At 37.7% G+C, this 25,274-nt stretch overlaps 1 protein-coding gene and 1 pseudogene across 9 annotated transcripts in view; one reads left to right on the top strand and one right to left on the bottom strand.

The window, feature by feature from the left end:
* The window catches only part of LOC133253275 (beclin-1-like), a 194,153-nt pseudogene extending 193,526 nt beyond the window's left edge, over positions 1 to 627 (bottom strand).
* The window catches only part of TRPM3 (transient receptor potential cation channel subfamily M member 3), a 608,143-nt gene that overhangs the window by 306,578 nt on the left and 276,291 nt on the right, over positions 1 to 25,274 (top strand). For 8 of the 9 annotated variants that reach the window (XM_061425528.1, XM_061425527.1, XM_061425526.1 and 5 more), the window contains exons 2-5: positions 869 to 948; positions 2,233 to 2,437; positions 20,624 to 20,837; positions 24,211 to 24,335. In XM_061425528.1, the coding sequence (XP_061281512.1) occupies positions 869 to 948; positions 2,233 to 2,437; positions 20,624 to 20,837; positions 24,211 to 24,335 (624 nt within the window). Of the gene's footprint in view, positions 1 to 868; positions 949 to 2,232; positions 2,438 to 10,507; positions 11,239 to 20,623; positions 20,838 to 24,210; positions 24,336 to 25,274 lie in introns of those variants that run through there. The other variant, XM_061425529.1, reaches the window with a different exon arrangement.

Raw genomic sequence — 25,274 nt, 5'->3', positions numbered from 1 at the left:
TAACCACTCGCTTAGAAAAGGAATCTTCTGAGTAGTTTACTAGATTTCATAGGAAACTCCTATACTGTTTCAAATGCTGGTAAAGAAAGGGGTTAAGGGATGAAGGATGGACACTGTTTTGGAACAAAGATGGTACAGTTTGTTGGAACTCGCTTTATCCTTCTGGGAACCTAATCTCAGTGGCCAGGCTGCTGTGTGGACAGTCCCAACAATGTTCATTCTAAGACGCTGTATTTCATGTGCTGAAAGGCATGTGTGATGCCAAAAAACGTGGCGTCTACTTTCCTTCCAAAGGAATTACCTGTGAAATTTTGAACTGTGATTAAGACATTTATCTTTCTTGTGTTTCCATCTCCTTTTTCCCTTTCCATATTCAAGCATTGATAATTTGGATTTTAGTAAAAGCATGGTGATGGATTAGGGCTTGAATTATGTCATTTCCTCACCATTTTTCTTTCTTTCTATAAAGAAAATCTAATGAAAGTGTCAGCCATGAAAACTTTATGATTATTTAGGTATATTTCTTCCTGCCACTAATACTTGTTATCTAAAGGGTTACAAACATACTGTTCTATAGCTTTCATTTTCTCTGTAAATAGCATTATTTTTCTGTTCTTCAGAAGTCATTATGAACTTGAGCATTTTTTATTATAGTCATTTTCCTTTAATTCTCACATTATAATGTTAAAAAATCTAATCAGCAGATAATGATAGTAAGGGATTTTGTTATATACAGCATTTATGTGTGAAGTAACAACAGTTTCAATTCAGTTTATGAGATATCCGTCTGTTAAGTGTTTGTGGAATTTTGCTTTCTAGTCAAAAATACTTAAAGGCTGTGTTCCCCTTTCCTCTTCCTTTTTTTCAGGCTCAGAAGTCCTGGATAGAAAGAGCCTTTTATAAAAGAGAATGTGTTCACATCATCCCCAGCACCAAAGACCCCCATAGGTAAGCTTGCTGTCTTTATAATGTAGCAAGAACTTGATGTAGCAGTTATGGGAACAAAACTATGATACTAGGCACTGTCCATTGCAATAGATTTCATTGTTACTGAATATCTTTGAAACAATCTTATATATACACACCATGTAATATGCCATGACTGTAGTTAATTCTTTGAGAGCCTGTACAAAATAACAGGTACACCCTCGGGAAGGGACTTCATCATTGTAAGAATGGATTTTATATTTATATATACATATATATAAATATACATTTAGTGTGGTTTCCTTTTCCAGCATTTCATCAAAATGGGTAGTTTTTACCAACATGCTCAGCTACAGTGAAAAAAGAGACTTTTAAATGATATACTCCTAGCAGATTACTGATTAGACTGCAGACCTTCAGATTTCTATTCAAGAACATTTTTTAAATTCTACTTACTTCCTGATGATCAAAAGTATAGAAAGTATGAAGCATTTGGGATAAAGTAATATATGCATATCTGAAAGTGCCTTTATGAAAAGACAATATAATGAAGTAGTTTAAAATATAGACTCTGGAATCATATAAACCAGCTGTACAACCTTGAATACCTTTAAAACTATAATGTTGTACCCATACAATGAATGTCACACTGTTAGTATTTAATAAATGGTAACTACATATCAGTATTATTGCTAATAGTCATAGTAATGCTAGTAGTAAAGTACAAGCAACATTTTCATGATGTAAGGAATAAATTTTGTTTTCAGATATCTTGTGAATAATTTTTTCTTGTTTCTTCAAGAAAACTTAAGTTGCAAATTTTTATTCTCAGAATTGGATATTTGACAATGAGTGTCAATTAGGAAAAGACAAGTTAGGTTCTTACTCACATGTGATTGAGAGTCCTTATTTAAATGTGCCTGTTAAAATTCTCCCCTTAAAGCTGCTCAGTGGCCTTTGTGCAAGATTTAATAGATGGGAGGAGTGAGAAGTAGAAAAATCTACAGGGCTTTCATTCTTAGGTTCCAGTCCTGAACAATATGGCTGGTGTGAAAGGGGGTTGGTTCAGAAAGATGGGAGACACATTACAGCTAGAGCAAAATGAGGAAGGGCCAGAGAAGAAGTGTATTAATTTGTCAAGTAAATCCTGAGTTCACCATTTGTCAGGTATGCCACATATAGTTTCCACCTAAAAACTGACTTGCTGGCTTGCTACAGTTTGTAGATTTCTCCAGCAGATTGCCTTAAGTGTATATTCCGGTTGTCACTAGTACAAGGGTTTCACTTTGACCTCTTACGTTATAGGTGTTGCTGTGGGCGTCTAATAGGCCAGCATGTTGGCCTCACTCCCAGTATCTCGGTTCTTCAGAATGAGAAAAATGAAAGTCGCCTCTCTCGAAATGACATCCAGTCTGAGAAGTGGTCCATCAGCAAGCACACTCAACTCAGCCCCACCGACGCTTTTGGGACCATCGAGTTCCAAGGAGGCGGCCATTCCAACAAAGCCATGGTAATCAGAACACTGTAATTCACTTCTCAAGTTCTCTTTCAAGTCCTTCAGAGGAGTGGTGAAAAGCTGTAAATTTAGTCTTTGGGCTAAATCTCAACTTTGCCAGTTCCTTGCTGGGTGACCAGCTCTAATTATGTTTCTGCTATGCTTCTCTGCTCTTCCTCTATCGAATGGGGGAAAGAAGACCTTACTTTCAGGATTTTTAGAATAATTAGTATGAGATCAGGCCTAGTGACTATTGTTTTTAATAATAATAGCAAGTAGCTTTCTATCATTATTCACTGTTTGTTATTTTATTTTCTGGCTTTCATCTATTGAGACATTTTTCTAACTCCTTTGGTTAAAAAAAAAAAAAATCTTACCCTTAGGTCTCCATTTCATTTTACTGGTAATTAGCATTTCTCTCAATTTAAGGGAGAAATGATCATCCCAGAGTATTTCCTTCACTGTTCTAACAGAGATCTTGCCATCCAAATTAAGTGCTTTTTCTTCAAGCAGCTGCATTCAATAATGTTCTCAATAGAATAGCTCCATATGAAAAGCATTTTTTTTTTTTTTTGGAAAGGAGGCATTCAGAAATACACAAATTTTACTTTTAAGAGTTGTCACATCTAAATTATAACTTTCATCATGGACTCCTCCCTACTTGGCTGACAGATTTTGCCAAGAAAAAAAGTCTACTGTGTATTTGGAAGCTCTAGAAACACTATTTTCCAACAAGCTTGCTTCTAACTGTTGAGAGAGACAGTTAGTTAGTTGAGGGTAGAGCAGTTGGAGATGACTGTTCTCAGGCATGCCAGAGTTTTCTGAGTTTGGAGAGGAAATTTTGCTTAAAGAAGCATATTGCAAAATGCAGGGGAAGTCAGTTCACACCAGTTACAGTCTATAAATGTGCAATAAAGCCACCTCTTTTATCTCTTTCTTCTCCCTCTCTGCTCTCCCCCATCCACTCCTCCACTCCACATCCACTTCTGCAGTATTTTCTTCACCAAGAATGGCTGACCAAGCTATTCTCACAGTTCTTTCCTAAGAAATTTAATTCTGAACAATATATTGGAAAGGAGGATGCTATGTGCAACCTCCACCAAGACCTGGGAAAACAAAGAAAGGGTTAGGTAGTCTTGACCTAGACAGAATCAAGGGATATGGAGATTTGGTAACTTCCTCATCCACTTAAGGGATACATGTTCCCGCAAAGGTCATAAGAGTTACCAACTCAGCTTAGTCTTCATTCAGAATATGGGGTTGAATCACATATAGTGTGGATCCTCTGGAACCATGCATTAATTAAAAGTCATGCAAGTTCTCCCTGTAAGAAAAGTGCTGCAGATGATGAAGTGGTTTAGTGGTCAACAATCATTATAGAGTAGTATACCCAGTGACTACGTAGATGCTTGAATGATGCCTGTAAGCAACATGACACAAGCCCAGAGGCATATGGTAAGCTTCTAGCCATTATTTCCTTCATTAACATGCAGTGCCAGTCAAGTGTAGAGCATAAATTTTCTGTAAGAAGAGCATTCCTCCAAAGTCATCACCTGGGGATACTGTAATTACCATGTTGCCACCAGTGCACAAAATGTGTTTAGGGGACTGATTTCAGACAATTTATCGATCACAGCAGAAAAGCACCCTGTATTTTCGTCAAGTGGTGTTTTTGATCAGAAGTTAATCTCAGTTCAGTGCAGTGCAGTCACTCAGTCATGTCTGACTCCTTGTGACTCCATGGACTGCAGCACTCTAGGCTTCGCTATCCATCACCAACTCCCAGAGCTTACTCAAACTCATGCCCATGGAGTTGGTGATGCCATCCAACCATCTCATCCTCTGTTGTCCCCTTCTCCTTCTGCCCTCAGTCCTTCCCAGCATCAGGGTCTTTTCCAATAAGTCAGTTCTTAATCTCAAGTCCCTGAAATTCAAAAAGCAAATGACTTAGTCACAAATGACTCGTGCTGGTTTTTAAAACTCAGGTCAGTTCTCAGAAGATAAAGTTTTCCACCACTAAAAATTATGAAAGAATGGAGTACTAGTTTGGTAATGAAGAATGTGGGCTCTGAATGCAAAGTCTATCCCAGACACATCATATATTTATTGTGTGCCTTGAGAAACATTAATTAAATTCTCTGATGGTTTAATCACTCAACTGTGTCCGACTCTTTGCGACTCCAAGGACGGTAGCCCACCAGGCTCCTCTGTCCATGGAATTTCCCAGGCAAGAATACTGGAGTGGGTTGCCTTTTTTTCCTTGAGGGGATCTTCCCGACCCATGGATTGAATTAGGTCTCCTGCATTGCAGGCAGATTCTTTACTGACTGAGCCACAGGGAAATTCTCTGGGCCTCAGATATTTATTCCGTTATCTAGAAATAATAAAACTATTATTATAAATGTTAAATGAGATGACATATGTAAGTCATCTGGCACAGTGCCAGGGCACATTATAGATGTAAAATTAATTTCAACAGCTGTTTTTACTACTATTCATTATTATTATTTGCTTCAGGCTCTGAAATTTTTTTGAAATATTTTGATTAATGTTTAGCAGGATATACATTTGGGTACATATCTTGGCAAATTACTATAGAAAATCAAACCATACTTTTTCAGATAACCCTTTAAAATATTAATAATTAAAGAAGTTCCAATTCTTTTACCTAGTTGTCATGCCCAGAATGCAAAGCCACATGGCTTTGTTTATAAGCTGGTCTGTCACTTACTGGTTCATAATCTGGCTCAGTTCATTTAACTGCCCAGTACCTCAGTTTCCTCATCTGCAAAATGAAGATGCTAATTCCTACTATATAAGGCTATAGCAAGGATTAAATGGGTCAATATGTATTAAGTACTTAGAACAGTACCTGATGTTAAAGCTAAATTAGTATTTGCTATGTTATTACTTCCACCAAGCTTTCGCTTACTTTAGTTACAAGAGGGGCTTTGCAGTCAGTTAAAATAAGATGCATAATCTTCAAGTTTTATAGAACTGTATTTATACACTCAATCTCTCTAGCTGGTCAGAAAATCTTGGTTAAACCAATTGACTTAGCTGAACCTCAAGATTTCTCATTTACGAAGTGGACATAATTGCCTTATGGGATCTTTGGTAGCTTCAGACAGTGAAGAACCTGCCTGCAATGCAGGAGACCTGGGTTCAATCCCTGGATCGGGAAGATCCCCTAGAGAAGGGAATGGCTACCTATTCCAGTATTCTTGCCTGGAGAATTCCATGGACAGAGGAGCCTGACTACAGTCTATGGGGTCACAAAGAGTCAGACATGACTGAGCAACTAACTCTTACAAGGATTAGAAAGAATATAAAATTACCTGGTATACAGCCAGTGCTCAATATATTTATGAAAATCATAGTTATGGGGCAGTGAAGGAGCTACCTTTATTTCCTGGGAATCCAAAGATGTGCTCCATATTTCCACCGAAGTTCTAGGCTACATAAGATGGCATTAGTGACAGTCACAGATTGAAGGCTAGCACTGCAGATACCTGCTAGTGACTGGAGATTTGTGGCTTATAAACCACTGAATTATACAATTTGACTTCCACATTACATCAACCTCCTACATCTGTTTATTCTAGCAAAGCAGAAAATGAACTCTTACCCGGCATCCTCTCTACTTTATTCATTGTAGACCTCAACAGTTAGTTACTATGGGTGTGGCGTTTGTGCCTCTTATAATGGACAAAGCCAAGATTGCTTCTCAGTTCAGTTCAGTTCAGTCACTCAGTTATGTCCAAATCATTGCAGCCCCATGGACTGTAGCAGGCCAGGCCTCCGTGTTCATCACCAACTCCCTGAATTTACTCAAACTAATGTCCATTGAATCGGTGATGCCATCCAACTATCTTATCCTCTGTCATCCCCTTCTCCTCCTGCATTCAATCTTTCTCAGCATCAGGGTCTTTTCCAGTGAGTCAGTTCTTCACATTGGGTGGCCAAAGTATTAAAGTTTCAGTTTCAGCATCAGTACTTCCAATGAATATTCAGGACTGATTCCCTTTAGGATGGACTGGTTGGATCTCCTTGCTGTCCAAAGGACTCTCAAGAGTCTTCTCCAACACCCAGTTCCCAAGGATCAATTCTTCGCCGCTTAGCTTTCTTTATAGTCCAATTCTCACATCCATACATGACTACTGGAAAAACAGTAGCTTTGACTAGATGGACCTTTGTTGGCAAAGTGAAGTCTCAACTTTTTAATATGCTGTCTAGGTTGGTCATAACTTTTCTTCCAAGGAGCAAGCGTCTTTTAATTTCATGGCTGTAATCACCATCTGCAGTGATTTTGGAGACCCCGAAAATAAAGTCTCTGTTTCCATTGTTTCCCCATCTTTTTGCCATGAAGTTGATGGAACCAGATGCCATGATCTTAATTTTCTGAATGTTGAGCTTTAAGCCAACTTTTTCACTCTCCTCTTTCACTTTCATCAAGAGGCTCTTTAGTTCTTCACTTTCTGCCATAAGGGTGGGGTCATCTGCATATCTGAGATTATTGGTATTTTTCCTGGCAATCTTGATTCCAGCTTGTGTTTCTTCCAGTCCAGCGTTTCTCATGATGTACTCTGTGTATAAGTTAAAACAGCAGGGTGACAATGTACAGCCTTGACGTACTCCTTTCCCGATTTGGAACCAGTCTGTTGTTCCATGTCCAGTTCTAACTGTTGCTTCCTGACCTGCATACAGGTTTCTCAAAAGCAGATCAGGTGGTCTGGTATTCCCATCTCTTTCAGAATTTTCCACAGTTTGTTGTGGTCCACACAGTCAAAGGCTTTGGCATAGTCAATAAAGCAGAAATAGATGTTTTTCTGGAACTCTCTTGCTTTTTCAATGATCCAGTGGATGTTGACAATTTGATCTCCTGTTCCTCTGCCTTTTCTAAATCCAACTTGAACATCTGGAAGTTCATGGTTCATTTACTGTTGAAGCCTGGCTTGGAGAATTTTGAGCATTACTTTGCTAGCATGTAAGATGAGTGCAATTGTGCGGTAGTTTGAGCATTCTTTGGCATTGCCTTTCTTTGGGATTGGAATGAAAACTGACCTTTTCCAGTCCTGTGGCCACTGCTGAGTTTTCCAAATTTGCTTACATATTGAGTGCAGCACTTTCACAGCATCATCTTTTAGGATTTGAAATAGCTCAACTGGAATTCCATCACTTCCACTAGCTTTGTTCATAGTGATGCTTCCTAAGGCCCACTTGACTTCACATTCCAGGATGTCTGGCTCTAGGTGAGTGATCACAGCATCATGATTATCTGGGTCATGAAGATCTTTTTGTACAGTTCTTCTGTGTATTCTTGCCACCTCTTCTTAATACCTTCTGCTTCTGTTAGGTCCATACTATTCCTGTCCTTTGTTGAGCCCATCTTTGCATGAAATGTTCCCTTGGTATCTCTGATTTTCTTGAAGAGATCTCTAGTTTTTCCCATTCTATTGTTTTCATCTATTTGTTTGCACTGCTGACTGAGGAAGGATTTCTTATCTCTCCTTGCTATTCTTTGGAACTCTGCATTCAAATGTGTATATCTTTCCTTTTCTCCTTTGCCTTTCTCTTCTCTTCTTTTCTCAGTTATTTGTAAGGCCTCCTCAGACATCCATTTTGTCTTTTTGCATTTCTTTTTCTTGGGGATGGTCTTGATCACTGCCTCCTGTACAATGTCACGTACCACCATCCATAGTTCTTCAGGCACTCTGTCAATCAGATCTAATCCCTTGAATCTATTTGTCACTTCCACTGTATAATTGTAAGGTTAGGGTCATACCTGAATGGTCTAGTGATTTTCCGTACTTTCTTCAATTTAAGTCTAAATTTGGCAATAAGGATTCCTTCTCTTCATACAGTTTTTCTTCTACCTAAAAATTTTCCCCTCCTGAAGAGTTTTTAGTGAATTTAAAATTTCTAAGAACCCTGGAGATTGATACTTCAAATATATTTACTAGAATGTGTATCCTTCAAAGTAGTAATCAAAATACTTTTGCAATGATTTTCAGAGTGTATAAAAAATAATGAATTTGTTATTCAACTAAAATTGATTAATACTTGTGCCCAGTGCTGTGCCAAGTATTTATATTTATTTATATATTTCATGTTTATGACATTAGTATTATTTTTCCTATATGACAAAATAACATTTTAAAGCACAGAAATGTAAATAATTTGCCCCATGTCACACAGTTAATATATGATATGTGTATAATGTGATACTTAAGAATAGAGAAAAAACTTCAAGAGGCAGCTAGATCTTTCACTGTGTTCCAGGAGAGTGAACACATAAGGACATTGAACTTTGACAGTTCTCCCCATGGCCTCACATAGTTATATCAAACTCAGAGTTGTATCTTGGCAGTCGGGTTAGGCAAGGTCAGCTACGTGATTTGTGGGACCCAGTATAAAATGAAAGTGAAGGCATTCAGCAGGGATAAGGAAATCAGTACTCCTTCCCTATGACTGACAGCCCCAAACCTCAGTGGATAGGCAACCCAACAATGGATTACCATTTCCTCCCTGGGAAGTGCTCAGTATCCAGTGGGGGTGAGACCTCCCATAAAGTTGTTCACAAAATCCACCAAAGTACTGCCAGCCGAGGCAGGGAGAGCTACGTCTTTACCTTGCCCTGAAATACTGCAGACCACATGCCGCACCTTGCCCTTGCCTTGAATTATTCGGATTCTCCTGTCTGGAAAAAGGGGTGGAGTTATCCACAGGACAGATGACCTGTTTTATCAGGCAGGACAGTCATTTTTTGCCACCCTGTGCCATCTTTAATGGGCTTCCCAGGTGGCTCAATGGTAAAGAATCTGCCTACGAATGCAGGAGATGCAGGAGACACAAGTTTAATCCCGGAGTCTAGAAGATCCCCTGGAGAAGGGAATGGCAATCCACTCCAATATTCTTGCCTGGGAAATCCCATGGACAGAGGAGCCTGGCGGGCTACAGTCCATGGGGTCCCAAAGAGTCAGAAAAGACTGAGTGACTGAGAACACAGGCATGTGCCTTCTTTACCACTTGTTCTCTCCAGCAAACTGACATGCAGTTTGTCAAAGGGAAAAATCAGCACCTACTGTCTAAGAGTGCCAATCCTTAGATGGGGGAGGCATGGTTAAATTATTCACCAAGATTGAAGTGAAATAGGCCAACTAACTTAATATGTCTTTGGTCCCCTTCTCCTAACAAGAACGTTTGAAAGTTGAAATGATTTTTAACAAAGTGGTCAAAAAATTCTAGAGGGCAGGTTAACTTTGACCTTCATTAATTAAAAAAAAAATAAATAAGATATAACGTTAACTTTTCCCCTCAAGACAACCCAAATTGACGCACTTGGGTCAAAATGCCAATGTGGTCTGGACACAGCGTGAGGCAGAATGTGCCATAGTTTGGTGGAAGATTCAGTTGAAGTAAAGAGACTCATTATTAAAATGTGGTGAGCTATGTGAGAACCACATCTCACATTTGTATCTGTGTCACTACATAGACAGCACACCATGATGTCACAGAACTTTGATCACCTAAGACAATGAGAGATCAATGCAGTGGTTCTCTACTTGGAGGCTCAGAATAACCTGTGGGGCCACTACCAATGCCCATGCCCAGAATCATTCCCAGAGGTCTGGGGAAGAACCTGGACATCCAAAGTGTTTTAAAAGTTAGCTCAGTTATTCTACTGTTCAGCCAACCTTAAAAATACTAAATGATACCAATCTCTTTACCTATTTTACAGATAGGCAACTCGAGCCCAAAGAAGTTAAATTATTTTCTGAGAGTCACCCAGTTATTTGACAAAGCTAGTTTTTGAACTAAAGATCCTTAGGACTCTTTGTCAAATCTTTTTCTTCTCTGTCTTGTATGCCTGATACAGACTATAGTAGATGTTTTGAAAAGAAGCTAGTTACTATATGTTACTAGTTCCTTTCTGTGAAGAAATGAAGTGAAAGTCGCTCAGTCATGTCCAAGTCTTTGAGACCTCATGGACTATACAGTCCATGGAATTCTCCAGGCAAGAATACTGGAGCGACTAGCCCTTCTCTTCTGCAGGGGATCTTCCCAACCCAGGGATCAAACCCAGGTCTCCTGCATTGCAGGTGGATTCTTTACCATCTGAGCCAAAAGGGAAGCCAGTTCCTTTCTAAGGGTTTTGAAAACTTTTTAGTAGAATTATAAGATCACTAGTATTTGTTGAGGTTAACTGAACTCAAAAGCTGTGAACACAAAGAGTTCTTCATAAAATTATATCCTAGGTTAATGAAACTATTATCTAAGACCTTCCCAGTACTTTTGGTGTTCTGTCCCTAATTCTCAGGCTTGACAAACCCCAGTGAAACAGCAGTGAAACCAGCATCTCTCTTACTTTATGGAGAGAGAAACTGTGGCACAGAAAGAAGTCTTGTGCAAAGCTGACAGTGAGTGAAGGAGTTGCATTCCTCTCTTCTCTACATGAAGCCACATCCTACCAAACTGCATGCCCCTAACGTCCATTCCTGGGGATTAAATGACCTAGCAGTTCATTCAGATGCCTCATAAAATCAGAACTCGGGGACAAAAGAAGGTTCTAAGATACTGAAGCCCTGGTTTAGGCATTTTCTTACTATACTAGGTTCCAGGGAACTTTTTAAAACTGACTTAGCAATAATAAGATGGTCTGACAGCAGACGTTGGGTCCCTTCTCAAAGACTCTTCATATCTGGGGCTGAGGCTGTTAAACTATTTAGAGAGGGAAGCAGTGCTAGACTTAATTAGAATCTCATTTGCTTACTAATCATCTCTTCCAATTACTGCTGAGCTGACCTACGGACCAGGTAAGTATAACCTAATTAAGGACTTGTATTTAAACTTCTCAAGTCACCTACATAATTCTCTTCAGGTTTTCCCTTGATATTCACTTTGCTTATTAGATCAAGTTGAGCCCCTTATTACAGTTTTCATATAATTTACAGAATTATTGCTATGCCTCATTTCACACTTAGAGCTCTAAGTATTGAGTCAGCCAGGATGCAATCTTTCTATTCTGAGCATTAAGGTGAAGGTGTGAGAGGGGATAGGTGAGATTGAGGAGATATAATACTCGGTGTGTGCCCGGGGAAGGGCATGCTGTCAGCAGCATGACATCTACAACCTTATACTCTTAAAATGCTTTAGGATTAAATCTTCTTGTCTTAAAATTGTCTTTCTTTGCATTATGGAGATTTGAAATGAGAATCATCGATTGACATGCACAAAATATATTAAATAAATCCCAGTACAAAACAAAATGCCTCATCACTGGACTATAGCTAACTAAGCAGCTTTGTATAGCATGGTGTAGTTTTTGAGGGGTTTTGTAATTGCTCTGTTGCTTTCCATTTTCCACCTTGAAATTTCTAGACTATTGAGATTATTGGCAGTACCTTTGAAAAACCTTTCAGAAACTGGGAATAAAGCTAGAATGTATCATTTAAACTTCTGATCTTAATCACAGACCTATAGAGAAGTAAGAACTAACCTTCCTCAAGAAACCCATCTTGCTCTAGGAAATTTTACACAAAAGCAACTCTGGCAGAAAATTCGCAGAGTACCCCCCTGCAACTAGGTCATATGCTCAGTGAAGTTTTATATTATTTCTAAACCTTTCGTTTTGGCTTATCAACATCAATCACCCGGAGCACCTGTTATCTAATATTGAAGAATCCTAAAAGCAATATAGGATAAATTACAATGGCATTTTCACTCCCAATATTTTGTGAGTCAATCAAACAAAAACTCCTATAACAGTGACACCTTACATTTGCATTCCAAATATTTTCTTTCTAGGGATCTTTCTTTCTAGTGGTTCAGCTCGCACATTAAACTACTGTAAGCATTAAACACTTGGTGAAAAACCAAAAGCTCCATGGACTTGGAAAGCTGACATCAGCAAAATTGTCTCAGGAGTCTGATGAAACATATTCTCCTTGGCCACAACTTTAATTAAAACTACTCATTTAAATGGGGCTACAGAGAATTAGAAAATGAAAAGATGCTTGTCACAGTTCTCTATAGAAGGAAAATGGGGCAAATTTCCCTCTACATGCTCAGAAGAAAGGCATTAAAAATACTATTAAAATAGGTTTAGCTGTAGTAGTTCCATTACTCAGAGAAAGTACTACTGAAATATACCAATTGATTATTTCTCAGAATTGAAGATGGTCTCTCAGTGAGGGTTAGAAAGATTTGCCATTTACCATTTCCTAAAGTGTAACCAGATTTATTGTCCTGTAGTTATTTTACCTTTTCATTTAAAAGCTGGGCAAAACGATGTGAGTAAAAATTTAGTTTAAAACCAGAGACAAATTACTCCACAATGGGTCAAGTTCAGAATTCTAAAGAAACATTATTATTATTTCTAATTAAACAGCCCCAGTCTATTCTAAGTAGTGATGGCTGCTTCTCCACTCAGCCTTCACCACCTTGGGTGTTTTGAAGAGAAGAATGCTGTCTGATCTGTGGCACCTCTGTGATTTCCCTCCCAGTTTAATGCAGTGAGGCCATAGTAAAGTTGAGTTCTGCTTTGACAAGTGAATAGTTATCGTTTCTAGTGATGGAGCAGGTTAGAGTGGCTTTAGGAAAAACTGCAGTGAAATCACCTGCTAAACAAACAAGCAAAAAAACTTAACAACTGGAAAAAGCAAAAACTCAAAATTTTTAGATACCAAAGCCCTCTGCCACTCAAACAAAACAAAAACTCTAATTTGCTACTATAGACTTACTTACAAAATTTCATTTGTAAGTTTGTGGTTTGGAATTCAAAGTGTTCTTGTGAAAATCATGCTTGTATGCATTGGCCTCCAAAGCACCTAGGAATAGATCACGTAGTACAATTTCAAACAGAACTAACTTCTGTTTTGCATAGTGCTTTCTTTAGATACTCTTCTTAATCTCATTAGCTCATCACACAGGCTGTCTCCTGTCAGGCAGGGACACTAATGATGTTAGTACAGGTGTGGATAACTCATTTGAGCTCAATTTATTTCTAGAAATTAAAATTAGGGAACTAAAGACATGAAGAAGAAGGATAGGATTGGTGGCCACAGACATAGGTAGAAGTTTCCCTCTGGATAGGTACTTTTTATAACTTGTACCAGTCACTCCCCAGATAACTCACAAAGGTCTACTTTGAAAGGTACATTAAAGGCAAGTTATGTAGGTCATGTGGTGCAAAAGTCATTTGCGAGTGCCTATAGTCTAATTTCCATGTATTGGTTTTCCTTCCAGGTCTTTCCCACAATTTTCTCTTTAGTGTTCTATGTGGTGTTCAGGATTACCCTCATTTCACAAGAGAGGGTCTCAAACTGATCAGACGACTTACAATGCCAGTATCTGATGCTTGAGTGTGTTGCTGCACATGATTGTGCTTAGTCGCTCAGTTGTGTCCGACGGGGCGCGTGGACTGTAGCCCCCGGGGCTCTTCTGTCCATAGGGATTCTCCAGACAAGAATATTGGAGTGGGTTGCCATGCCTTCCTCCAGGGAAACCTGTAAATGGGAGCAAGCATCACTGCATCAGAGTACTGCCCAGGTCACAGAATTTAGTATACATGTTAGGAAGATTTCTGGTTATTTGTAAGGTGACCCCTTAGCAATTAATGACTTCACAAGTGGACAGGGAAAATTACTTACCTTGATAACCAAAATAGCTCCTAATTTCTAATCACATTGACCATTTAGCAGGAATGAATTAATTGCTCTGGGTACAACCATTTATGAACCTGAAGCTGCTGATTTTGGCACAAGAATTAACTGTTATATTACTAATACAGTTCCAGGAGAGGTTACTGAATAACATGATTTTTATGGGCATAAGAATATAATTTAAAAATTGAAATCTCCATGTAATCATAAAATATCCTTTTATCCCTTAATTTTAATTACCCTTGTATCCCTAAACTGTTTCCTTGAGCTGCTAAACAAAAACATGACAAAAGGTAATGGATTGATCCATTTAAATACTTCCATTTTAAAAGATCTTTTATTCTCCAAGAGAAGAACAAAATAAATCTAAAATAATGGCCAACAATAAAGGGACAGGGACAGGGACAGCTAGTATTTGTGTTATTTATCAGCTTCTAGATAATCAGGGGTGGGCTGATAGATAACATAAATAATGTAGTTAATCATGGATTCCATTGTATAAGAATTAGTCCTGGTAAAAAAGAATCAGGTAGTTGGAATTGAGTAGCTTATTAATGACTGCACTTTCCTATTTCTCATGGCCTGAGTAATTTTCCAGTTTTTCCTCCATTCTTCTCTTGATTTTTATGTAAAATATTAAAGTGTTCTTTCTTGCCTTTGGCCCACTGATAAACACAAGACACACCACTTAGAATCTTTGGTCTGGGAAAAAGTTGTAATCCTTTCTACTCATGTGGTCCCTTTTGGGAGCTAGTTAAAAATGCAAAACCTCAAGTCCCACCTCAGACCTACTGAATAAGAACCTGAATTTTTGAGATTCTCCCAGATGAGTTTTCAATGTTAAAGTTTGAGGAGCCCAACTCAACCTAGAGTTTCCACTGTAACAGTTGCTTTAATAATGGATTGGGTGAGTGGTTAACTAGTAGATAACTATTAATAATTCTGATGTCCAAGTCACTTGATTTCCCTGGGTCTCAGTGTCCTCATCCATAAGGCAGAAGAACTGAAACAGTTGACTTCTAGTTCCCATGATTGCTATGATATTTCCAAACTCCTTTTGATTTCTGAGATTGTAGCTACATCCATAGCCAGGAGGGAAAGGATTATCCAAACTCATAGGTCAGGTAACTCATGAGCCCCCTCCCCTCAGATAGCTTGCAAATGGGGAGATAAAACCGACACATGTAAGAAACAATGGGGAAAATATCTATGTATATTATACTGAGTTTGACTAAGAGTTATACTGTGTCAACATGAGCTTGCATTCTAAGGAAAAGTCAATAAGAGCCTTTGAAAGACAAGACTGATTTATGTAGATGAAAGGGGAGAAACTGGGTTTTCCAGGACTTGAGGAATAGAATTAACCAAATACAGAAAAGAGTGGGGGAAATGCCTCTAAATAAGTAGAGTAAGGCCAAATTGTGGAGATCACAACAGGCAGAATGGGAGTTTACATGTGATGTAAACCTTTGAATTGAAAAATAGTATTATTAAAAAGGTATTGGGGATAGGAGTCACCTGTTGGTGTCTCATTGAGAACACAGGGTTAGAAAAGCCATTAGGACTGTTGTCATGACACATACTGACATCCTAGTAAGAGCATTTATTCTTAAAATAGCAACTAAAGCAATAGGGGGAAAGGCCTGGTTGAGAACACGATTTGAAAAATGGGTCATTAGAACTCGCAGACTGCTTGGTTATAGGTAAAGGAAAAGGAGAAGTAAGGAGAGAAAAGGCATTTATGTTTTTGAGGTCAAGAGTAAGGACCTGGCGTCAGAGAGACCTGGAGTGTAAATTCACACACAGCATATATGTGCCTGGAACACAAGGGATTTGGTTGTAGATTTAGGGTGTTTTTCTCAGTAGTTAAGAAATTGAGAGCCAGGCGAAATATGGAAAGAGAGCTTATGAACAAAAGGACCTTACACAGGCCTTCCTTTCTTCCTCAGTAAGATAGAGAGCTAGGGAGAAGGTGATCTAAGGTCATTCATTCATCTCCACTGGAGAACTTATTAACTGGGTAACAAGTGTTTTGTGGTCATAAACAAGCTTTTCTTGGTTTCCTAACTAGGAAAAAGATTAATCTAGTTCAAAAGGAATCTTAAAATATTCACTAAATTGGTAGTTTTCCAGTGAACTGTTCATGTGATCAGTAAATTTGGTTCCTTATTGGTAAGTTGTATATATAACATTAGAAGCTCCAAAGTGAATTATTTACCAAGTGAGACTTATTCCTAAAAACATATTTGAGTTACTCTTACTAATCACTGTAAATAATTGAACTCCAGAATGCATATTTAGCTAGGTTAAGCCTATGAAAATTATTACACAGTCTCTGTAGTAATTTAGTGTGACTGTAGTCTCTCTTCACACTGAGTTAGTATGTAGGTGTGTCTGTTCCCAGATACTCCCTATGGCTCAGAATATCACATTATTGACATGGCTAAATGAAACATGCAGGTGGGGACACTCAGTGAGGTATCTTGAAGTTCAAAAAGCTATAATCCTAATCACAAGCCTGAAACAACTATTTAGGCTTGGAAGGGGCATATAATTTTAGAAGAATCTTTATACTTAAATGTTTTTCTATATTTAGAAGTGTAATTTATATCTCACCTTAGAAGAATATGGATCCTTATTTTTTTGAAGGAATAAGAGAGTGATGTTGAGATATCAAGATATTGAATAACTGGAAATGCAGTTTTTTAGCATCTCCCATACAGAACTGTTTATATAGTTTTGAAGCCTTCTGAATCTCAGTTCTACTTTATTTGACTAAGTATCCCTTTCTAGAATTAGTCAAAATTATATAAATTTAATCTAGTAAAGCTCCCAAATTATGACTACTTAAGTAGCATAAATTCAGTGTATAGGCACAGAAAACATAGCATCCATTATATAGGTAGCCTTCTTATAAACAGTCACTCAATGAGATAACAAATATAACAATGATAATTTTTAAAACTTTTATTTAAGAAACATTTATATTTGCTTCTACCACTGTGATACCTTCTCTCCAGCCCCAAGGTTCCTATTTCACACATTATAAACTCTAGTTAAATTCTGTTGATATAAGTGATAAAATTCTATTAATATAATGTACTTAGCTAAAATTGCCAACCTTTACTCTTTCCATTATGGATTTAATTTTTGCTATGTAGATCAAATCAATATAAAATCAGCTAGTTAAATTCTAATACTTCTTTGTATTTCTAGTATATGTACAATAAATTGTAAACTCTAGCTCTTTGGTATTTCTTGATGCAGCTTAATTTATCAAGCTACTTTCCTATTTTGTATGTTTTTGCCTCACATTTCAGCTAAATATACTTAAAATATACTTTAACAAAAGAATAACATATAATTTTTGAGATTTTTATAGTAATGGGATCTCCCAGATCCAAAAAATATAACAATACATTGTCATGCCCTGGATACCTGTATATAGTTATACATCTATAAGCATGCTTGTATAATTACATGCAAGTCTATTCTTTTTGTTATGCAGCTTCAACATTAATATTTAACGAATTCCAAACTTAATACTTTTCTCTCACAATATGTAGACTTTAGAATACTTTAATTCTCATTATTGCTTCCTAATTTATATTCTATATTATCCAGCACTTTATTCTATCCCTTTCCACCATAAATTAGACACTATTATCATTTTATATTTTACAACCAACGTCTTTTAAGATTTACTCTGTTTATGCTAATATCTTTATTTACTACCCTTTCTTGTATCCCAGATCATCCATCTGGGATCATGTAACTTCTGCCTGCTCCATGTATTTTAAAAATTACTTCAGTGAAGTCTGCTGCTGCTGCTGCTGCTAAGTCGCTTCAGTCGTGTCCAACTCTGTGCGACCCCATAGACGGCAGCCCACGAGGCTTCCCCGTCCCTGGGATTCTCCAGGCAAGAACACTGGAGTGGGTTGCCATTGGTTTTAGTAGTCTGAAAATGTCTGTAAAATGATCTTATTTTGGAAAGATACTTTTTGTTGAATTCTACACTGACAAATAATTTCTCTTTGCACAATGAAGACGCTGTTCTTGCATCCATTGTTGCTGTTGGAAATAAGCCTTCAGTCTAGTGACTGTTTCCTTGTAGGTAATCAGTATTTCTTTTCTAGCTCCTTTTGAATGCTTCTCCCACTCCAACCCTTTGGTGTTCTCTATGACTGATGTATGGATGGGGGTTCTTTTTAGTTATCCTGCTTCAGATTCACTGAACTTCTTGAATCTGAGAATTGGAATCTTTTAGTAATTCTGAGAAATTCCCTGCTGATATCTCTTCAAGTATTGTTTCTTCCCTGTTATCTCTTTTATTTCTATCTAGAATTCTGATTACCTCCTATAAAATTATCACATTTTCTTCTGTGTTTCCAATTCTCCGGTTTTTCTAGGCTGCGTCTGGTTTATTTCTCTGTATCTATAGGATCAGTCCTGGGTGTTCATTGGAAGGACTGATGTTGAAGCTGAAGCTCCAATACTTTGGCCACCTGACGTGAAGAGCTTACTCATGAAAAGACCCTGATTTCAGCTGGGAAAGATTGAGGGCAGGAGAAGGGGACGACAGAGGATGAGATGGTTGGATGGCATCACCAACTCAATGGACATGGGTTTGGGTGGATTCCTGGAGTTGGTGATGGACAGGGAGGCCTGGCGTGCTGCAGTTCATGGGGTCGCAAAGAGTTGGACATGACTGAGTGACTGAACTGAACTGATAGTTAGAATGTCTGATCTTATAGTTGCATTTTTCTATTGTATTTCTCATTTAAATTTTTACATTTTAGTTTCTAGAAGTTCTGTTTTTTACTCTTTTTCAAATGTATGTGATTATTTTTTTATCATCTTTTTCTTTATTCATATATTCAGCTTTCTCATTTATGTTCTTAACATATTAAATGTAGCCATTTTATATTCTCTGTCAGAGCATTTTACTATCTTTGAGGATCTTATTCTGCTACCTATTGTGTCTTTTGGTTGTTGCTTTATCTCCTTATGTAATTTGTAATATTTTTTACAATGAAATGCTTATTTTCCCAAGAGAATTACTTGAGACCTGGATTGATGATACATTCCTCCACAAATAATTTGCATGTGCTTCTGCCAGTTATCTGGAGCCATTACTCCACTTACATTAAATACTCTGATGTTTCTCAGACCACACTGAGAATGCAGATGTAGACCAAAATCTGTATGAGGGCCCACTTTTGTTTATAAATAACCAGAGGAGAATTTAAAGAGAGACCCCACACATAAAGCTGTGGGGTCTCTCCTTATGACCCCAATACTGCATTAAGCTATTAAAACAGCTGTTCAGGGTCTTCCAGGGTTTAGGAGAAAGCCTCAAGGCCAAAGCTTCCCTTGGTATTCCTTACTTCCTGAGATTCCAGCTTCCACTTTCTTTAGGTATCTGAATATTCTCTCTTTTCATGCCAGCTCAGCAATGCATTGCAAAAGGCTTTTCAGTGCATTTGCCAGGTATTCTAGTTGTTTCCAGATAGAAATGAAATCTTTATATAATTAAACAAAGATTTAAATGAGAATATTTATATAATTTTTAAAAAAGATATAACATGACAGTTGAACAGTCATGTCTGACTCTTTGAGACCCCATGGACTCCTTTGAGACCCTCCAGCCTCCTCTGTCCATGTCATTCTCCAGGCAATGATACTAGGCAATGATCTTTCCCTTCTCGAAAGATGTTCTGGACCCAGGGATAGAACCTGGGTCTCCGGTATTGGAGGCAGATTCTTTACCACCTAAGCCATATGGGAAGCCCATCTAAATGTTTAGTTATATATATATATATATATATATGTATGTGTATTTGTCATTGTATGTATTTATAGAATTTTATTTATATATGCTTACAATAACTTTATTTCTAGTTGCATATGTAAATACCTTGATATCTGCTATGCACTCTAATATTTTCAACTATTCTATAAAAATAATTGGCATGACTTTTGTCACTTTTCTTTGAAAGATAAAGCAAACATTTGGTATGCAGTTAATTTAGGTTTAGGTAAATGTAATCAGCTGTTACCATATTTAAACATTCTTGTTACATTATGTAGAACTGTAGAATTTTTCTAAACCTACCAAAATAATAGGGTCACAGAAACAGTCATATATAGGTTCAGTTGTTATAAAGGGATTGCTTATATTGAAAATGGTAGCAACATTTGAACTGTTGCACAAATGTTAAGATTAAATATAAATACGATTTCCTTTGAGCAAAGAAGTCATCCTGGGGAAAGCTGTGTTTATACTGCATTTTAGAAAGTTAAATAATTTTAAAATCTGTAGTCATTCAGAATTTCAAAAAAACCTGTTAAAAATGGTGAATCTCTTTATCTAATGAAGGTCTTCAGTAAAGCAATTGATTTGCCCTTTTAAAAAAAAAATCTTATTTCTTACAAGACATTTTCTTCAAGTAACTGCACATATCATTGCAATCAGTAAAGACAAGCAGCTACAGCCACCCTGCCCTGCCTCCCTAATCAACGGTCATTCTTTTTCTAGTATGTACGAGTATCTTTCGATACAAAACCTGATCTCCTCCTACACCTGATGACCAAGGAATGGCAGTTGGAGCTTCCCAAGCTTCTCATTTCAGTGCATGGGGGCCTGCAGAACTTTGAACTCCAGCCAAAACTCAAGCAAGTCTTTGGAAAAGGTCTCATCAAAGCAGCCATGACAACTGGAGCATGGATATTCACTGGAGGAGTTAACACAGGTAATTGGAAGTAGGACAGAGAAGGTCAGCATAAGATCACAAGAATGTGTGACTAAGATCACTTTCTTCTAAGGTTAAATATGTTTGCATATCCTCACCTCATCCCCTACCCCTTTATGTCCACAGTTGCTGGTTATTGCTCCTTTCAGTGCTTCTCACTCCTTCCTCTACCTAAATGATAACTGTACTGCCATTTCTCCACCAAGAATTACTTACACTTAAGACACAGACTGGAATACTTGACAATATAGAATTTATAAACATGACTGATGGAATTTGACAGGTTGTTTTCAATGCCTCAAATTGCCAAACAAGCATCCAATATTTTTTTAAGGAATAACTTTTGCTCTAAATGGGAGATTCCATATCTGTTCTTTAAGTGAGTTTAAGTTTGATGCAAGTAGCTTTAACTTTTGAAAAATGCCCTTTCCATCTAGGATGACAGCAAACTCTGGAGTAGTATGTGTTTATCATTTAAAATATTTCATTGAATCAACTCTGCACCAATAGAACATATCCCACTCTGAAGTCCGAGTAGTTTTTTCTACCTTCAAATGAATTTCTATATTGTGATCCAGGGAGGCTGTCAAATCAGTTCTTGAAAAGCCACTTAGAGTTAAGTGCTTATCTGCAGAACATTATGAATGTGCATTTGATAATGGAATGGATGCCTGTAAATTGTTTTGACATGTTTCCCCAGAGTGAATCAGAAGTGCCAATTGGAAGAGACAGGTATTGCTGCAGTAAGTTAATTCAGACTTGTTTTAAGATTCAAAGTCTGCCCATGTGGACACATTTGAAGTTAATGGGACATTCTGAACATAACCATGGACCAACTAGTTTTAAATAAAAATGTTATCTCAGTGTTGTTTAGTCATTTGTTTGTAGTTTAGATCAGGGTCCCCAGTCCCTGGGCCGTGGACCGCCTGTTAGGAATCAGGCCGCACAACAAGAGGTGAGCAGCAGGCAAGCTTCCTCTGTGGCTCCCCATCAGTCCCCATCACTTGCATTGCTGCCTGCACCATCTCTCTCTCCCCAACCCCACCCCTGTCCGTGGAAAAATTGTCTTCCGTGAAATCTGTCTCTGGTGCCAAAAAGGTTGGGGACCGCTGGTTTAGATGATGTTTAAATGAGACCTGCACTCAGAATTCTTCTCCATATCTAGAATTTGTGAACATTCAGCCCACCACAACATAGGTGCATTTCTGCAGTAAACTCTGCCAATTGCCTGTGCCTATCATTGTCATGTGAAACCCTGACTCAGTCTGTAAACTGACATGATCTTAGAATGACCTGCCCAGCCAGCTGTTTATTTTATGGTGATCAAACATCTACAGAACCGTTTTCTTTCTTGGCTGTTCAGGTTTTAAGCTCCAACTTCCACTCACAGTTTAACAGGCATCATTTGCCTATGATTATTCAGTCTTTTGCTTTCCTGACATAACCTGCAGCTCCTATGGAGAGCAACTCAAAAGTTTCTAAAAGAAATTCTTACTAGGGAATTCCCTAGTGTCTGGTGGTTAGGACTCAGCGCTCTCACTATCAGGGGCCCAGGTTTGATCTCTGGTCAGGGAACTAAGATTCCAGTAAGTAGGGCAGCACAGCCCAGCTTCCCACCCGCCCCTCAAAAAAAAAAAAAAGAAAAGGAAAGAAATACTTATCTTCTGTTTGCAGGAACTTGGGACATTGTATATTGTTTTTCTTCTTTTGTGAAAAGCATCTAATATCAAAAGGAGAATTTACAGCATAAATATTGTAAACCAAAGAGTTCACCTCTACCTCTCTCCAGGCATAGTGTTCAGTCCAGGACTCAAAGTGAGGCTCTAATGGTGGCACACTCAGCTTGAGTAAGAGGTGATAATAGAATTGTGGCAGATGGAAGGAGGGGTACCATAAGGTTAGCTTTCTTGTCCAGGACTGGACCCCAAAGGAGTTTTGCACATAAATAGGAAAAAAATTTAACACTAATGTTGATAGCTTTGCTCTTGTATTTGTTTTTCTTTATCAATACTCTCTTTTAGAAGACCCGTAGATGGGCGAGTAAGTGAAATTGATGCTCTTCTCAACACTCCCAGCACAACTGAACATGGATTAGTGGCTATTTACACTACCCTGTTGTTTGATTTTTTTAAAGGCAGCTCTTTCTGTTTGATGTAATAAATATTGCAGAATTGAGCTGTTCACACATGTCTGTTGTCTCCTGTGGTTAAACTGCCTGGTGTGCTTTGTGTGCTTAGTCAGTTCAGTGACCAGTTCCTGGGCCCTCACTCTGTGCTGGCACCTGAAGCACCTGCAGAGAGTAAGACACTCATCTCCAACCTTCTCCTCAGTGAGTTTACTCTGAGCAGAGACATTCTTTCTCACCTGTGATTATGAACCACAGAAGAATATGTTCAGTGACATACTAAACTATTCAAAATACCCCAACGGCAACTCTGTTCAGATGGAGAAGAAATCAAACCCAACTTAGCTTTCATATAGGAGATGGCACTAGGTATGAGCTTTCCTTGAAGAATGGGTGGTGTTTTCCTTAAAGAATAAGTGGAAACATCTTTTCTTAGAAAATATATTTTATAACTTCTATAAAAATGGTCACTGAGAGGGAAGTTAAAAGATTAGAAATTACATCTTCTCCAAATAGTTTATTAAAAAGTAAAAGGTACGTTTCCTACCATCTTGTAAACTGAATTTTCTCACTCTTAACTATGGTGAGGAAGGTTGTGGTGATGGGAAGGCCATTTGGATAGAGAGGAAAATAATTAGAATGATGTCTACAAAGATGTATTCATGTATTTTTAACATAAATTTTCCAAAGACTATGTCAACCTTTTGTTTACAAGCAGAGTCTCCACATTATGTCTCTGTATATAAGAAGGTGAAATCAAGATTAACAAAATCCAAGCTAAGCAAGAAGTGACTTAGCAGCAGCAGCAGCAAGCAGTTACTTTATTTGATGACCCTAATTCATATACAAACTTTGGTACAGATTTAATATATTATAAATGATGCTTTTTATAGCATATAGTCATGCTGTTAGTTCTTAGTTATGTTAATACATCATTGTGCTTATAAGAAAAAGATTCTCTAAGTATGAAGTATTTTCCTTTTCATAGACACTGTATTCTTTTTTTTTCATTAGAGATAAAATAAGGAATTCATTGCTAGAGTTCATCTGTAAGTCCAGTAAGCATATCCAGCATTAGAGCTACAAGTTTATGTTCTCTCCTGAACGAGTGTAGTTTTGTAGAAATGTGTCAAAATTTTATATTCAATGCATTTAATCTTAGAAAAAACAGTTACCACAGTTTCCTTTTAGATCAATGGAAACCAATGCTTTGAAAGGAAAAATTGACACTTCTCTTTTTCTGCTTAGGTGTTATTCGTCATGTTGGCGATGCCTTGAAGGACCATGCATCTAAGTCTCGAGGAAAGATATGTACCATAGGTATTGCCCCCTGGGGAATTGTGGAAAACCAGGAAGACCTGATTGGAAGAGATGTAAGTTCTGGGAGCTTCTCCTCCATGTTACTTCTCATAGAGGCGATATCAAAAGAGTAAAATAAAATTAATCAGGAAAGTCCTAAGTAAAACTTAACTTCCCTCTTGTTTTGAATCAGTAGGGTATCAATCAAATCAATCAATCAAAATATCAATCAAATTTTGCAAGTACTCTTGGCCCAGTTATGTTAAAATTAATTAACAAAATGAGCTCATTGACTAATACATAAAATGGGGACTTTTCTTCACCCAGGTCTCCAGCTTCTTTGTTATTTGAGTGTCCTTCACCTAAGACAGGAGGCTACAGAGGGAGATTCTTTCCATTCAAACTTGTGGCTTCCCTTTCCTTTGCTAAATGCTTGGGTGAGGAGTGGGCACACTCCTGGGGATCTTTATTCCCCACTCCAGGACTACTCAGAAGCCCTTGACCAAACTCAGAAGAGTATCACCCTCTCTTTCCTATTCTGATGTCTAGAACTACACACTGAACAGAGAATTTGATCCTATTTTTTTCTGAATCATCATCTTATTTCTGTGCCTTCCAGGGTCTCATTTTTATTTGTTTAAAACTTACAAACAAGTCATTCCTTACCTCCCTTTTAGAGTTTTTCTCTGCTACCAACAACCAGATTTTCCCCTTATGTAATACTTTCCAAAATTCCACTTGTATGGGTTAAACTATGCACACAGATTACCAGGCATTATTCACTTCTTTGTCCCCAATAATTTTAGCAATTAATTATTTATCAGTGCTTCTCTAAATCAGATTAGTACAATCCTTCGTTCCCAATAAAGACCTGCAATACGGTATAATAAATGTGCTGAGCAGTTTTTTCTAAGTAACATGAAGTCTGTTTGAGCCCTCCCCCCAAAAAAAATTTTTTTTAATCCAAGAGGTTGAGAAGTAACTGGTCCTAAACCACTTCTTCTATTGTGTTA

Source organism: Bos javanicus, chromosome 8, assembly GCF_032452875.1.
Source record: "Bos javanicus breed banteng chromosome 8, ARS-OSU_banteng_1.0, whole genome shotgun sequence".
Taxonomy (NCBI): Eukaryota; Metazoa; Chordata; class Mammalia; order Artiodactyla; family Bovidae; genus Bos; species Bos javanicus.
The sequence above is the reverse complement of the archived record's forward strand: the minus strand, read 5'-3'. Positions and strand labels throughout refer to the sequence as shown.